At 37.7% G+C, this 16,283-nt stretch overlaps 1 protein-coding gene across 1 annotated transcript in view; it reads left to right on the top strand.

The window, feature by feature from the left end:
- The window catches only part of LOC133574147 (neuropilin-2-like), a 335,141-nt gene extending 320,233 nt beyond the window's left edge, over positions 1 to 14,908 (top strand). Inside the window, exons 17-18 of the mRNA XM_061926222.1 lie at positions 9,051 to 9,113; positions 12,642 to 14,908. Of these exons, the coding sequence (XP_061782206.1) occupies positions 9,051 to 9,113; positions 12,642 to 12,958 (380 nt within the window). The 3' untranslated portion in view covers positions 12,959 to 14,908. The remainder of the gene's footprint in view (positions 1 to 9,050; positions 9,114 to 12,641) is intronic.
- The last annotated feature ends 1,375 nt before the right edge of the window (positions 14,909 to 16,283 follow it).

Below are 16,283 nucleotides of genomic sequence, written 5' to 3'. Positions count from 1 at the left end.
AACCCTTTTTGCTCAAAGAATTGGAAAGTTTTTTTCTTTTATGTCATTGCTCAAAAAATAATAATGCAGTTTTGGAGGAAAATATGGCATATTTGTTGTGTTTTCCATTTAAAAAAACTTAAGTTTGTTTTTTTTACAAAAAGTGCATAAAAAACAACTTTAAAAAAGGCAATTAAAACTTAGAATTGATTGATTGATTGATTGGAAGTTGATCTAGAGAGACTAAAGTGTTGAAAGTACAAAAAAAAAAAGTATGTCTTATTTTTAACACTACCGGTAAATGGGGCCTTTTTGTCTCAATAAAATTGACAATAAAATTTGCTCAAAAAATAATAATGACTCAAATCACTTTTTCAAATTTTCTTGTAATCAGACAATATTTTCGGTATATTAGATGAAATTTTCACCTGACATGTTTCGACTGTCTGCAGTCTTCTTCAGGAGGGTCACATGATCTCTGTCATGAATAAATTAATCAAATCAATTAAATGAATTATTGACATGGTTAAATCAAATGGGGAAAAAATATTGCATATTTATTTTCCATTTAAAAATAGGGTTTCTTCGATAAAAAAGGCATACAACAAACATTTAATTAAGCGTTCAATCATAAAAAAAATAATTTGACTATTTTTTACCATTTTTATGACTGAGGCCACCTCTGTATTAAATGTAGGAATGACATCTTAGTTTGCCACACTTTATGGTTTGTGATAAAAATGCATCTCAGACTTTCTGCCATGTTAGCCTGCATCCGCTCAGACTTCTCCATCGACCTGCAGATGATTTACACATCATTCAGCCCTTTAGCAGCCCATCAATAAAAGGTCCACAATTCAAACCCAGAGATGATTTATGGACCATATTTATGTTGCCTTAGCTATGCACTTTTTTGCTTGCCGACTTCAACTTTTTTTCTGCAAATGTGCTGCCATTTTTCCCTGCTGTTAAATCAATCTCCGCCTTCCTTTTTAATATTTCTCATTTGTTAATGGAGCTGATTGCCTTCATTTATTTAAAAGAAAAGCGGCAGTAAGCATTTCTGTATTTTCAAGCCGCCTTCTTTGATATTAGAGCTTGAATCCCACTTTCATGCTTGATGCCAAGCAGCTGAATAAAAGTTCTCTTCTATTTTACTAATTAGAGCCTGCAGGGCCTTTTAGTATCCTTTTGCAGCGCCGTGTTGGGGATGTTGTTGGCGCCTGAGGGCTTAAACCGCCATCATGAAACACTTTCCCTTTCCAATGCTTCGTCAGCCATGACACACGTGAATATTTGGACACCTGACCTTTCAATCCCATTCTTGGGGCGACGATTCGATTGAGAATTGATGCTCGATTCGGATCTGTGTACCTTCCGTTCATTTTATTTCCAATTCTGAAACGCAAATCAAAAAACAAATTTAGGGCCGTTTTTCGATTTTTACTAGAGATGTCCCATAATATCGGTAGTCCGATATTATCGGCCGATAAATGCCATATCGGAAATTATCGGTATCGGTTTCAAAAAGTAAAATGTATGACTTTATAAAACGCCGCTGTGTACACGGACGTAGGGAGAAGTACAGAGCGTCAATAAACCTTAAAGGCACTGCCTTTGCGTGCCGGCCCAATCACATAATATCTACGGCTTATGACACACTGACAAGTGAATGCAAGGCATACTTGGTCAACAGCTATACAGGTCACACTGAGGGTGGCCGTATAAACAACTTTAACACTGTTACAAATATGCGCCACACTGTGAACCCACACCAAACAAGAATGACAAACACATTTCGGGAGAACATCCGCACCGTAACACAACATAAACACAACAGAACAAATACCCAGAACCCCTTGCAGCACTAACTCTTTCGGGACGCTACAATATACCATCCCCGCTACCCCCTACACGCCCCCACCTCAACCTCCTCATGCTTGAGGTATGTTAAAAAAAATAATGCACTTTGTGACTTCAATAATAAATATGGCAGTGCCATGTTGGCATTTTTTCCATAACTTGAGTTGATTTATTTTGGAAAACCTTGTTACATTGTTTAATGCATCCAGCGGGGCATCACAACAAAATTAGGCATGATAATGTGTTAATTCCACGACTGTATATATCGGTATCGGTTGATATCGGTATCGGTAATTAAGAGTTGGACAATATCGGAATATCGTATATTGGCAAAAAAGCCATTATCAAACATCTCAAATTTTTACTATATATGGCAAATTTGAAAAAAAAAAAAAAGGGTTGATTTTCATTAAAGTGTCGCCATAAAATTTTATTTTGTGCTGTTTTTCTTTTATGAATTTGTAATTTTCCAGATAAAAACAAAACTCCAATTCATGTTTATCCAAAATGCAAAAATGTGTGTTTATCTGTGTGATGACAAATTGAACCGGAAGCAGTATTTTAGCTTTTCCTTCGCATTTAGCATGTTTTTAGCATAACACTTTTGTTCAGCAGGAGTCCCAATGTCATTTTAAAAAAATGTCATTAAATAGTTGTCCAACTTTTGTTTCAGAAATAAATAAAAAATGTCCCAAAATTATTTTTTTCATTTGCATTTGAGAATTCGAAATCGAATGAACCGGAGGTACACGGACCGATTCAAAGGGGCTCTCGATTCAAACCGATTCTTGCAATGTTTTATTTGGTATAATAATTATTATTAGAGATGTCCGATAATATCGGACTGCCGATATTATCTGCCGATAAATGCTTTAAAATGTGATATCGGAAATTATCGGTATCGGTTTCAAAAATTAAAATGTATGACTTTTTAAAACGCCGCTGTGTACACGGACGTAGGGAGAAGTACAGAGCACCAATAAACCTTAAAGGCACTTCCTTTGCGTGCCGGCCCAATCACATAATATCTACGGCTTTTCACACACACAAGTAAATGCCAGCATACTTGGTCAACAGCCATACAGGTCACACTGAGGGTGGCCGTATAAACAACTTTAACACTCTTACAAATATGCGCCACACTGTGAACCCACACCAAACAAGAATGACAAACACATTTCGGGAGAACATCCGCACCGTAACACAACATAAACACAACAGAACAAATACCCAGAACCCCTTGCAGCACTAACTCTTTCAGGACGCTACAATATACCATCCCCGCTACCCCCTACACGCCCCCCCACCTCAACCTCCTCATGCTTGAGGTATGTTAAAAAAAATAATGCACTTTGTGACTTCAATAATAAATATGGCAGTGCCATGTTGGCATTTGTTTTCCATAACTTGAGTTGATTTATTTTGGAAAACCTTGTTACATTGTTTAATGCATCCAGCGGGGCATCACAACAAAATTAGGCATAATAATGTGTTCATTCCACGACTGTATATATCGGTATCGGTTGATATCGGAATCGGCAATTAAGAGTTGGACAATATCGGAATATCGGCAAAAAAGCCATTATCGGACATCTCTAATTATTATGAAACTTTTTCAAAACAGAAAAGCTCCTTCTAGTTGCATGTTGCACGTCTTTTTAAAAATTGATTTTCAGAAAACCGACTTTTGAAAATGATGAATCCATTTAGAATCGGGACAAAAAGGAACCTCAATTTGGATGTGAATCAATTTAAGAATGTATTTAAAAATGACTGTACCTACATGTGTAATATAATCAGATATGATGTTTTACAAAGGCAGCATAACAACATTTTTAGTCCAATGTTCTCAGTTATATCATTTCATTTTAGTTTAAACTGTGGGATTTTTCTGACGTACATGTGTGACCTGATGCACTTTCTTAGCTATATCTTTACATTACACACATTTTGTTTGTATTATTTATGTGTGTGAGTCATTAGTTGAGACCATATTATTATTTTCTTTAATAGAGGTTCACATTCATTCATTTCCTTGGGCACCGAACGAGTCGATCCGATTCTTGGGGTGACGATTCGATTCAGAATTGATTCCCGATTCGACACAATTCTCGATTTAAACCAATTCTCGCAATGTTTTATTTGGTAAAAAAAATAATATATTGAAACTTTTTAAAAACAGGTTGCAAGGAAATTGCCTAAAAAGTTATTTAAAAAAATAGAATCATTAAAAAAAAATTACTTTTTTTTTTTAATCTATGAAACGATTTAGAATCGGCTCTGAAAAGATTCTTTTGAGCACCCTTATCGTCAAGCAGAAACATTGTTGCACTCGGTTCAGGCTACATCTGACACATTATAGGCATTTTAGCATTAATAACCGTGCTATATTCGACGTGTACTTACATTTTAGTCAGGAACGCACACAATGCTGTTTACGCAATCACCCAAGAGCCCATATTACGCAGAAACGCTACAAACAGGAAATGACGTCTCAGACTAGATCGGCAAATTAAGAGCACAGGAAATCTAACGTCTCAAAACTGCGTCAGAATAAGATAAGACTAAAACACTTTCTGACAACCCTAATTCAAACCGATCATCGCAATGTATTATAACGAATTATTAAAACAGGTTGCGGGTGAGAAAAGCTCATTTTGGTTGCATTGAATGGCCTAAAAACTTATTTTTAAAAATACATGTTTTGAATTAGTTTTTTGTCATCGATTTTGAAAATTATGACTCGATTGTCATGACTTGGTCCTGGGATTTTGTTTTTCCTGAAGGCAACGGAAAGTTGGCTCGGGCGAGACGGGAATGAGAGTACATATTTTTATTTTTTACACTAACAAAGGCCAAAAAAAAGAGTACAAATGAAAAGCGCGCACAGTGGCGGAGAACAAACTATGAAACCAAAAGATTATAGCATTAATAAACAAAAACTTACTTGGCTTGGACTAAAGTTGCAGCATGAAAGATGGACATGAAAAAACAAGTGTCAGGAATGTGAAGAGCATAAATGTGGGATGTCGCCAGAAAGACAAACTGAAAACAATGAACTTAAATACTACAGACATGATTAACGAAAACAGGTGCGTGACTCAAAACGTGAAACAGGTGCGTGACGTGACAGGTGAAAACTAATGGGTTGCTATGGTGACAAACAAGAGTGCACAATGAGTCCAAACGTGGAACAGGTGAAACTAATGGGTAATCATGGAAACAAGACAAGGGAGTGAAAAGCCAGAAACTAAAGAGTCCAATAACTAAACTAAACAAAACATGACTAAAACAAAACATGATTACACAGACATGACATCGATTTGGAATCGGGGTTAATAAATATCGCTTTTCGGATGTGAATCTTTTTTTTTTCTTCTTCTTTTTTCATATAGGTTTATTTTTAAGCTCCATATAAGCTCACTCTGCATTAAGTGGAATGAAATACCAACGTCACTTAAGTCTTTCTAAAAATGTGTTTATTATTTCATGACTGCAACATGTTTTTTCATAAGGTGACTCAATGTAATTATTAATAAGTGTGCACTTTTCTCTCACCCTCAATTTAATTTTATTTTATTTTATTTTAAGTCTCGCTATCCTCAGCGGAATAATTTCTAGTCGCTTGAACATTTATTACGTAAAGGTAATTTACCAATTTAAAGCCGTATATTTAAATGTTCTTATTTTTTTCATTATTGTATAAACATGTTTTAGTTCAAATCATATAAAGGTAATCAGCTGATGCTGATATTCCTTTTTTTGTGTGTCATGCATACTTTTTATTGGATGGTGACATACACGTGGATAATATTTATAGAAGCTTTAATATGGCTTCACCACATTTTATTATTGCCTCATAGAGAGAAAAAAGACCTTATCTGACTGTGCATGTGAGGATGGAAATGAAGTTTCATTTGAGGTTAATTGTATTTTTCTCATAACTACTGAATTGCCTTTTCGCTTATCTTTTATTGATGATCAGCCTGCACATTTATTACACCTGATGTCTTTTGTTCTTGGAGGGCTGGCAGAGAAAAAGTTGCACCTCAGCCTGCCTCACAAATATGCTCGTTGAGTTTTATGATCTTAGAAGTAAAAGAACATGTTGTCTATAAGTGACGCTAATAAAAAATCATATTTTTCTATTAAAGAGTGTTCTCTTTTTTTCATTCTCTCCTACGACTGGCTGTGTTTTTATCTACAAATGCCTTACAGTAGAGAAGGGATTCATATGGGGGGGTGTCAGAAAAATTGTATCTAAGTTATCACAAAACTTTGTGTTGCCATGAGTTCCCGGCGAGAGGACAAAAGTTGTCTGATCTTACCAATCAAAAGGTTTGTAAAACTCCACTGTGTAGGATGGGAAGCAACATGAAGGCGTCGGTTTCTTTCTTCTATTGTAATCCACAGGAATATTTTGTCTTGACCCGAGATCTACAAAGCGGAGAGGAAGCAGGGCCTGACTCCCCTCCAGGCACCTTTTCTTTGAACTGTTTTGTGACCAAAGGCAGCGGCTGTTTACGACCCCCCTCCCTTTAGAATAGTGGTTCTTAACCTTGTTGGAGGTACCGAACCCCACCAGTTTCATATGCGCATTCACCGAACCCTTTTTTAGTGAAAAATAAAAAAATATAAGTTATATGTTTTTGGTAACACTTTAGTATGGGGAACATATTCTAAGTAACAAAGACTTAATTTAGATTTTTTTGGACACTAGGGGAACATATTCTAAGTAAAAAAGACTTAATTTAGAGTTATTTGGTTAGGGTTAGGGTTAGAGTTAGAGGGTTAGGGCCAGGGTTAGAGGGTTAGGGTTATAATAAGGCCATGCCGAATAAGGCATTATTAAGTACTTAATAATGACTAGTTAAGAGCCAATATGTTACTAATTTGCATGTTAATAAGCAACTAATTAATGGTGAATATGTTCCCCATACTAAAGTGTTACCATGTTTTTTTACTGGTGCACAAAATGAACCGTGCATGAACATCACCTTGTTCAAAGAACAAAACCAACACAGTGCATAAACTCACAACAAATTACACACCTGCAAATCAGTCAGTTGTTACCGTATCCGTAATACGCCGATAGGGAGAAGTTTTTCGATTGAACCCAGGTTAAGAACCACTGCTTTAGAAACAACTGTTGCCGTGTAATCAGGGAAAGTCCAAATAAAAGAGGAGGTCGTACAATCTTTCGTCAGAGCGTGGTGGGAGACTGTACAAAGAGTACAGTCCAGACGTTTCTCCTCAATTGAGCCAAATTGAATTCTGTCTCTGTTTGATTCCTTGCTTCTTGTCTTGTTTAATAGATGTCATCGGTGTTTGAACCTGACAGGGGGTTTAATCATTTTGCAATGCAGTCCGCTGAAAACAATGGAATGTGCCACGCTACATACTAACTGACGCTGTGGTCGAAGTTGGAACTGCCATAAAAGACATTTTAAGATATTCAACACTCTACTGCCGTCTGGCGGCTAGAGTGTATCGTACTCCCCCCCCTCCCCTAATTCGTCACGTTTCATATGTCAGGTAAACTGCATTGAATGGGGCCATATGAAAACCTAGTGAATTATTCTAAACACTCGCAATTTAGTGTATGTTCAACTACATGATCGAGAGAGTATATTTCTGCGATTGAAAATAACGTAACGTATACCGCTGCTGTCCGATGTAATCCATCCATTTTCTACCGCTTGTCCCTTTTTTTGGGGTCATTTTGACTAAAACTGTCTCGTTAAACAATCAATGAAAATGTTTTATAATGCCATTTATTGAGCAAGTATCTCCTTTGGTTGTCATGTAGTTGACCTTTTCCAATATCCTGTTGCTCCCATAGGAACTGAAAAGGATTTTTTTATTTTTTATTATTATAAGTAGTATTTTTTTTTTAAAACCTTGCTATGTTTCCAACCAAAGTACCCAGTAAAGAAAACACAGTTGTAACCACAGTGAGGATATGTCAAGAGTACTGCCATCTTGCGGCTAAAATGGATAGTGCACGGCCCAAATTTGTCACGTTTCATGTGTCAGGTAAACTATCTCAGTGTTTTTCAACTAGTGTGCCGTGAGATACAGTCTGGTGTGCCGTGGGAGATTATTAAATTTCACATATTCGGGTTAAAACATTTTTTTGCAAACCAGTAATTATAGTCTGCACATTATGTGTTGTTGTTGTTGAGTGTCGGTGTTGTCTAGATCTCGGCAGAGTAATCGTGTAACACTCTTCCATATCAGTAGGTGGCAGCCGGTAGCTAATTGCTTTGTAAATGCAGGTAAAAAGGTGTCTTATGCTTAAACCAAAAATACACAAAAGGTGAGTGCCCTTAAGAAAAGGCATTGAAGCTTAGGGAAGGCTATGCAGAACTAAACTATAACTGAACTGGCTACAAAGTAAACAAAAACAGAATGCTGGACGACAGCAAAGACTTACTGTCCACAATGTACATCCGAACATGACATGACAATCGACAATGTCCCCACAAAGAACGATAAAAACAACTGAAATATTCTTGATTGCTAAAACAAAGTAAATGCGGAAAATATCGCTCAAAGGAAGACATGAAACTGCTACAGGAAAATACCAAAAAAAGAGAAAAAGCCACCAAAATAGGAGCGCGAGACAAGAACTAAAACACTACACACAGGAAAACAGCCAAAAACTCTAAATAAGTCATGGCATGATGTGACAGGTGGTGACAGTACACCTACTTTGAGACAAGAGCTATATTGATGCATGCTTGGTTATGATTTAAAGTCATATCCAACAATTGCGACAACGACTTTTAACTGTCAACTGAGTTTATGATTTCTTCTGGTGGTGTGCCTCCAGATTTTTTCAACGCAAAAAAAGGTTCGAAAAACACTGAACTAATATTGCAACCTTTTCCCCAAAACTGTTTCTCTTTGACTTGTTGTATCTACTTTGGGGTCTGGGTTAGTTTTTGCCTCATGCCTCGCTTAATTTAAGAAAGCACTACCGAAAGAAAAAGAAATTATACAGTATTATCTGTATTGTTTGAGCACACTGCAGCTAGTCCTGGATAGCCCCACTCCTTCATGCTTCAGTCATACGCAGGATTCTCACAGGAATGAGACTGGATCTACGAAAGTTGGATATATGCCGAAAATAGATGAACTTTATTAATCCTCTATATAAAAAAAATCAGTCTTTAATACGACGACTGTCTCCCGTGTTTACGCAGATCCCAGGCCCGTGGATTTCGGAAAAGGAGCCGACTTCAACAAGCCTTCACTGCGCGAAGAAGGTGAGTGTGCTGGAGGCCATACAAGCTGTTTTAAGTCAAACCCAAAGAGCGGCGCAGGCTGACACGCCCGCGGCTCCGCTTTGACTTCCGGAGAAGACAGAAAAAAGGCCTGCAGTGACAGCGAGCGACAGCACAGTGAGAGTGTGACACAGCACAGCCAGCCAGTGTTTTCCTCAGGTCCCTGCCACGATAATCACTCACACGCACAACCTATCGTCCTGCGGGCGTGCGCTCTTTACACAGTTGTGTGCAAGTTGTTGATCATAACAGTTACAGTTTAGCCGGAGAGCATGTTTTATGTCACAGCCTCAGTCCAAAATGGAATATATTCATTTGTATCCTCAAAATTCTACACAAATACCCCATAATGACAATGTAACATCTTAAAGGCCTACTGAAATGCGATTTTCTTATTCAAACGGGGATAGCAGGTCCATTCTATGTGTCATACTTGATCATTTCGCGATATTGCCATATTTTTGCTGAAAGGATTTAGTAGAGAACATCGACGATAAAGTTTGCAACTTTTGGTCGCTGATAAAAAAAGCCTTGCCTGTACCGGAAGTAGCAGACGAGTAGCGTGACGTCACAGGTTGTGGAGCTCCTCACATCCGCACATTGTTTACAATCATGGCCACCAGCAGCGAGAGCGATTCGGACCGAGAAAGCGACCATTTCCCCATTAATTTGAGCGAGGATGAAAGATTCGTGGATGAGGAAAGTGAGAGTGAAGGACTAGAGGGCAGTGGGAGCGATTCAGATAGGGAAGATGCTGTGAGAGGCGGGTGGGACCTGATATTCAGCTGGGAATGACTAAAACAGTAAATAAACACAAGACATATATATACTCTATTAGCCACAACACAACCAGGCTTATATTTAATATGCCACAAATGAATCCCGCATAACAAACACCTCCCCCTTCCCGTCCATATAACCCGCCAATACAACTCAAACACCTGCACAACACACTCAATCCCACAGCCCAAAGTACCGTTCACCTCCCCAAAGTTCATACAGCACATATATTTCCCCAAAGTCCCCAAAGTTACGTACGTGACATGCACATGGCGGCACGCACGTACGGGCAAGCGATCAAATGTTTGGAAGCGTACTCACGGTACCGTGTCTGCGTATCCAACTCAAAGTCCTCCTGGTAAGAGTCTCTGTCGTCCCAGTTCTCCACAGGCCAATGGTAAAGATTGACTGTCATCTTTCGGGAATGTAAACAATGAAACACCGGCCGTGTTTGTGTTGTTTCAGTCGGCCGCAATACACCGCTTCCCACCTACAGCTTTCTTCTTTGCTGTCTCCATTGTTCATTGAACAAATTGCAAAAGATTCACCAACACAGATGTCCAGAATACTGTGGAATTTTGCGATGAAAACAGACGACTTAATAGCTGGCCACCATGCTGTCCCAAAATGTCCTCTACAATCCGTGACGTCATGCACAGACGTCATCATACCGAGACGTTTTCAGCAGGATATTTCGCGCGAAATTTAAAATTGCACTTTAGTAAACTAACCCGGCCGTATTGGCACGTGTTGCAATGTTAAGATGTCATCATTGATATATAAACTATCAGATTGCGTGGTCGGTAGTAGTGGGTTTCAGTAGGCCTTTAATTTGCCCAGGTCTGGCTTAATCTCAAGTGCCTCATAGTAATAGATATTACACTGCAAAAAGTCAGTGTTCAAAAACAAGAAAAAAATTACCAAAATGAATTAAGCAAAATTATCTGCCAATAGAACAAGAAAATTCGGCTTGTCAAGACTTTCCAAAACAAGTAAAATTAGCTAACCTCAATTAACCCAAAAATACCTTAAAATAAGTATATTCTCACTAATAACAACTGTACTACTATACGAGTACGTATTTTCTATTGTTTCATTGAAAATAAAACAGCAAAGTCCATTTGGCTGTCATCTGTTTTAATTATGAGACACAATTGTGTCAAAGTCATGATTTTTTTTTTCATGCTTGAAGTAAGAAATTATTACTTTAAAAAAGTAGTTTTATACTTGTGAGTGTTGATGACACAGCTTTGCAACACTTGATATTCTAGTTTCAAGCATGTTTTACTCAATATAGGTCATCAAATCTCAGCAACAAGCTGTAATATCTTACTGAGATCATTTAGGACCAAAACACTTAAAACAAGTAAAACACTCTAACATCAAATCTGCTTTGTGAGAAGAATGATCTTATCAGACGGAAAATAAGCAAATATCACCCTTATTTGAGGTATTTAATCTTACTTAGATTTCAGTTTTTGCAGTATAGTTCTGGCTTTTTTTAAACGTTTTTGAGCACTACACTGCAAAAACTGAAATCTAAGTAAGATGAAATATCTCAAGTAAGGGTGATATTTGCTTATTTTATGTCTGATAAGATAATTCTTCTCACTAAGCAGATTTGATGTTAGAGTGTTTTACTTGTTTTAAGTGTTTTGGTCCTAAATGATCTCAGTAAGATATTACAGCTTGTTGCTGAGATGTGATGACCTATATTGAGTAAAACATGCTTGAAACTAGAATATCAAGTGTTGCAAAGTTGTGTCATCAACACTCACAAGTATAAAACTACTTTTTTAAAGTAATCATTTCTTATTTCAAGCATGAAATAAAAAATCATGACTTTGATACAATTGTGTCTCATAATTAAAAAAGATGACAGCCAAATGGACTTTGCTGTTTTATTTTCAATGAAACAATAGAAAATAGGTACTCATATAGTAGTACAGTTGGCACAGTACAGTAAACTGACAGTTAATATTTAAACATTTAACATTCTAACAATTTTGAACAGAAATAGTTCATGCACATTCAGAAAAATTCTTCAAAATTATAATTTAAAAAAAATTTGGCCGGGGGCCGGGCTGTATATATGCGCACTAATTGACTGAAAGAACACGCACTTGATGCGATGATGTCATGTTATCAATGGAAAAATGCATTTTTAGACAATATGATTTGCCTGAGCGGCTAGGAGACCCCGAGAGTAACAAGCGGTTGCCTTGTTGCCTTTCCATTAAGAACAATAAATTCGTTTTTAGTATAAGTTTGCTGGTTTCAAGAGCACATATCATTATGTCAAGATAATGGCACTAGCATTTACTTCATTTAAGAATATTTTGTCAACATATTGAGCAAAAAGGTCTCTTTTTTTTTCTACCAAGAAAAGTGCACTTGGGTTTTTGGGTTCATTGAAGTTAGCTAATCTTACTTGTTTTGGAAAGTCTTGACAAGCCAAATTTTCTTGTTCTATTGGCAGATAATTTTGCTTAGTTCAGGTAAAATACCCCTAACTTTTGTATTTATTTTTCTTGTTTTTGAACACTGACTTTTTGCAGTGTATTGACTTTGTTGCTGAGGCACTTGTAAGCCGAGGTACCAAAGTATTATGAATAACAATAATAAACACATTCTTCAATTGTTACCCAGAACCAAGTGTGCATTATTGACGCCAATATGACTGAAAGTTCTAGTTAGTGCCTCTGAAAAATCTTTTTCCTTTTCCCGCAGAATATCTTTACCCCGGGTGGCCCTCCTCTTTCTCCACCCCGGCGTCAGCTGACGGGGACCCCCCCTCCGTCACCCTGCTGTCGGACAATGCCTGGCTGGACACCCTGGACCCCATCCTCCTCACCATCATCGTCATGAGCTCTCTGGGCGTCGTGCTGGGCGCCATTTGCGCCGGCCTGCTGCTGTACTGCACGTGCTCCTACGGCGGCCTGTCGTCGCGCTCGTCCACCACGCTGGAGAACTACAACTTCGAGCTCTACGACGGCATCAAGCATAAAGTGAAGATCAACCAGCAGAGGTGCTGCTCAGAGGCCTGAGGAGGACGACGCCAAAGCACGGTTCCTCCTCGCAACTGATTCTATTTCCAATGGAGGAACGTGGCTAAGAAAGCGCTCGGAACTCCAAATCCCCCGCCCGTGGGAGAGCGCCCCGCTCGCTTCTAGAACGCAGGAAAGGGTGTCGATTGACCGAACACGAACACCAATGACAATCTGAACGTTGAGGCCTGGGATGACCGGTTCCAAAGGCGGGAATGTTCGCGTCTGAGTACCAAATGAAGGGACAAAGGAGACCGCATGCTGACATTGTTCAAAGCCAAGTCCACACATATCAAGTTGATGCCTTTCTCTTGAAGTCGCTTCGAAAAGATCAACTGGGAATACCGTACTTTCCGATATGTAAGCTGCACCCACTAAATTTTAAAAGAAAAATAGATTTTTCTTTCATATATTAAACACAACGGACTATAAAGCGCAGATCTATATTGGTACGTACAGATTATGTACCGTATTTTCCAGGCTATAAAGCCAAACCCACTAAATTTGAGAAAAAAGAAACATGTTTCCATATATTAGCCACGCCGGACTATCAGACGCAGATATATACCGTATTTTCGGAGTATAAGTCGCACCGGAGTATAAGTCGCACGTGCCGATAATGCATAATAAAGAAGGAAAAAAACATATATAAGTCGCACTGGAGTATAAGTCGCATTTTTGGGGGAAATGTATTTGATAAAACCCAACACCATTTTGACATTTGAAAGGCAATTTATAATAAATAAAGAATAGTGAACAACAGGCTGAATGAGTGTACGTTATATGAGGCATAAATAACCAACTGAGAACGTGCCTGGTATGTTAAAGTTACATATTACGGTAAGAGTCATTCAAATAACTATAACATATAGAACATGCTATACGTTTACCAAACAATCTGTCACTCCTAATCGCTAAATCCCATGAAATCTTATACGTCTAGTCTCTTACGTGAATGAGATAAATAATATTATTTGATATTTTACGGTAATGTGTTAATAATTTCACACATAAGTCGCTCCTGAGTATAAGTCGCACCCCCGGCAAAACTATGAAAAAAACTGCGACTTATAGTCCGAAAAATGTACCGTATTTTCCGGACTATACAGCCAAACCCACTAAATTTGAGGAAAAAGAAACATATCTCCATATATTAGCCGCGCCGGACTATAAGACGCAGATATATACGTTGTGAAATGAGTTATTTACACAGAAAAATTTTATAAATGTTCATGTAAGCCGCACCCACTAAATTTTAAAATAAAAATAGACATGTTTCCATATAGTAGCCGCAACGGACTATAAACCGCAGATCTATATTGGTACGTACAGAAAGATTATCTACCGTATTTTCCAGACTATACAGCCAAACTCACTAAATTTTAGAAAAAAGAAACATGTTTCCATATATTAGCCACGCCGGACTATAAGACGCAGATATATACCGTATTATTCGGAGTATAAGTCGCTCCGGAGTATAAGTCGCACGTGCCGATAATGCACAATAAAGAAGGAAAAAAACATATATAAGTCGCACTGGAGTATAAGTCGCATTTTTGGGGGAAATTTATTTGATAAAACCCAACACCAAGAATAGACAGCGTGTGAATGTGTGTGTGAATGGGTGAATGTGGAAATACTGTCAAAGCGCTTTAAATACCTTGAAGGTAGAAAAGCGTTATACAAATATAACCCATTTATCATTTATCATTTAATTTGCCTATGCATTTCATAATTTTTTTGATTTTTTTTACGTACACTGTAAAAAAAAATCTGTATTTGTTTACAGTAAAAACTAGCAACTCAATCACCAGAATATATAAAATGTACAGTGTTTTTTGCAACATATTACGGTAAATGGAAAAACTTTACCATCGTTTTGGGGGGGTTTTTTGGCAACTGAGCTGCCAATTTTTTACCGTTAAAAAAAGCTGTGATACCATCCATCCATCCATCCATTTCCTACCGCTTGTTCCCTTCGGGGTCGCGGGGGGCGCTGGAGCCTATCTCAGCTACAATCGGGCGGAAGGCGGGGTACACCCTGGACAAGTCGCCACCTCATCGCAAGGCCAACACAGATAGACAGACAACAGTTTAAAAAACGCTACCACTGTTTTTTACGGGAAATTCTGTCGACTGAGCTGCCAGTATTATTACTGTAAGATCTATGGTTGTTATTTTTATTTATTTTTTGATAAAAAGCTGTGATACCGTTTATCAAAAAATAAATAAAAATAGCAACCATAGATCTTACAGTAATAATACTGGCAGCTCAGTCGACAGAATTTCCCGTAAAAAAACAGTGGTAGAGTTTTTTCAATATACAGTAATATGGGGACCACTGCTCTATAGTACCCTGGCAAGATCTAGTGGTTTAGGGGTCAAATTACACCTGTAATAGGATTTGCACATATTTCAAAGGGAAATGCTTAGATTTATTTGGTTTTCATGGAAAAAGTGTTATAAAAAAAAGCATATGTACACTACCATATTTTTCGGAGTATAAGTCGCTCCGTAGTATAAGTCGCACCGGCCGAAAATGCATAATAAAAAAGGAAAAAACATATATAAGTCGCACTGGAGTATAAGTCGCATTTTTTGGGGAAATGTATTTGATAAAAGCCAACACCAAGAATAGACATTTGAAAGGCAATTTAAAATAAATAAAGAATAGTGACCAACAGGCTGAATAAGTGTACGTTATATGAGGCATAAATAACCAACTGAGAACGTGGCTGGTATGTTAACGTAACATATTATGGTAAGAGTCATTCAAATAACTATAACATATAGAACATTCTAGAACAGGGGTCGGCAACCCAAAATGTTGAAGGAGCCATATTGGACCAAAAATACAAAAACAAATCTGTCTGGAGCCGCAAAGTATTAAAAGCCATATTACATGCAGATAGTGTGTCATGAGATATAAAGTAAATTAAGATGACTTAAAAGAAACTAAATGAGCTCAAATATAGCTACAAATGAGGCATAATGATGCAATATGTAGGGCTAGCCTAAATAGCATGTTAGCATCGATTAGCTTGCAGTCATTCAGTGACCAAATATGTCTGATTAGCACTCCACACAAGTCAATAACGTCAACAAAACTCACCTTTGTGTATTCATACACAACTTTAAAGGTTCGGTGGACAAAGTGAGACAGAAAAAGAAGTGGCATAAAACATGTCCTAGAAAGTCGGAGAAAGTTATACAAGTAAACAAACTAAGGTGAGTTCAAGGACCGCCAAAATTAGTAGGACAAAACGGCGCTCGCCAAATACTCGAATCAGTGAAGCATGTTTAATATAAACAGTGTGCTTTATAA

Source organism: Nerophis lumbriciformis, linkage group LG31 (assembly GCF_033978685.3).
Source record: "Nerophis lumbriciformis linkage group LG31, RoL_Nlum_v2.1, whole genome shotgun sequence".
NCBI lineage: Eukaryota > Metazoa > Chordata > Actinopteri > Syngnathiformes > Syngnathidae > Nerophis > Nerophis lumbriciformis.
This window is presented reverse-complemented; position numbering and strand designations above follow the sequence as displayed.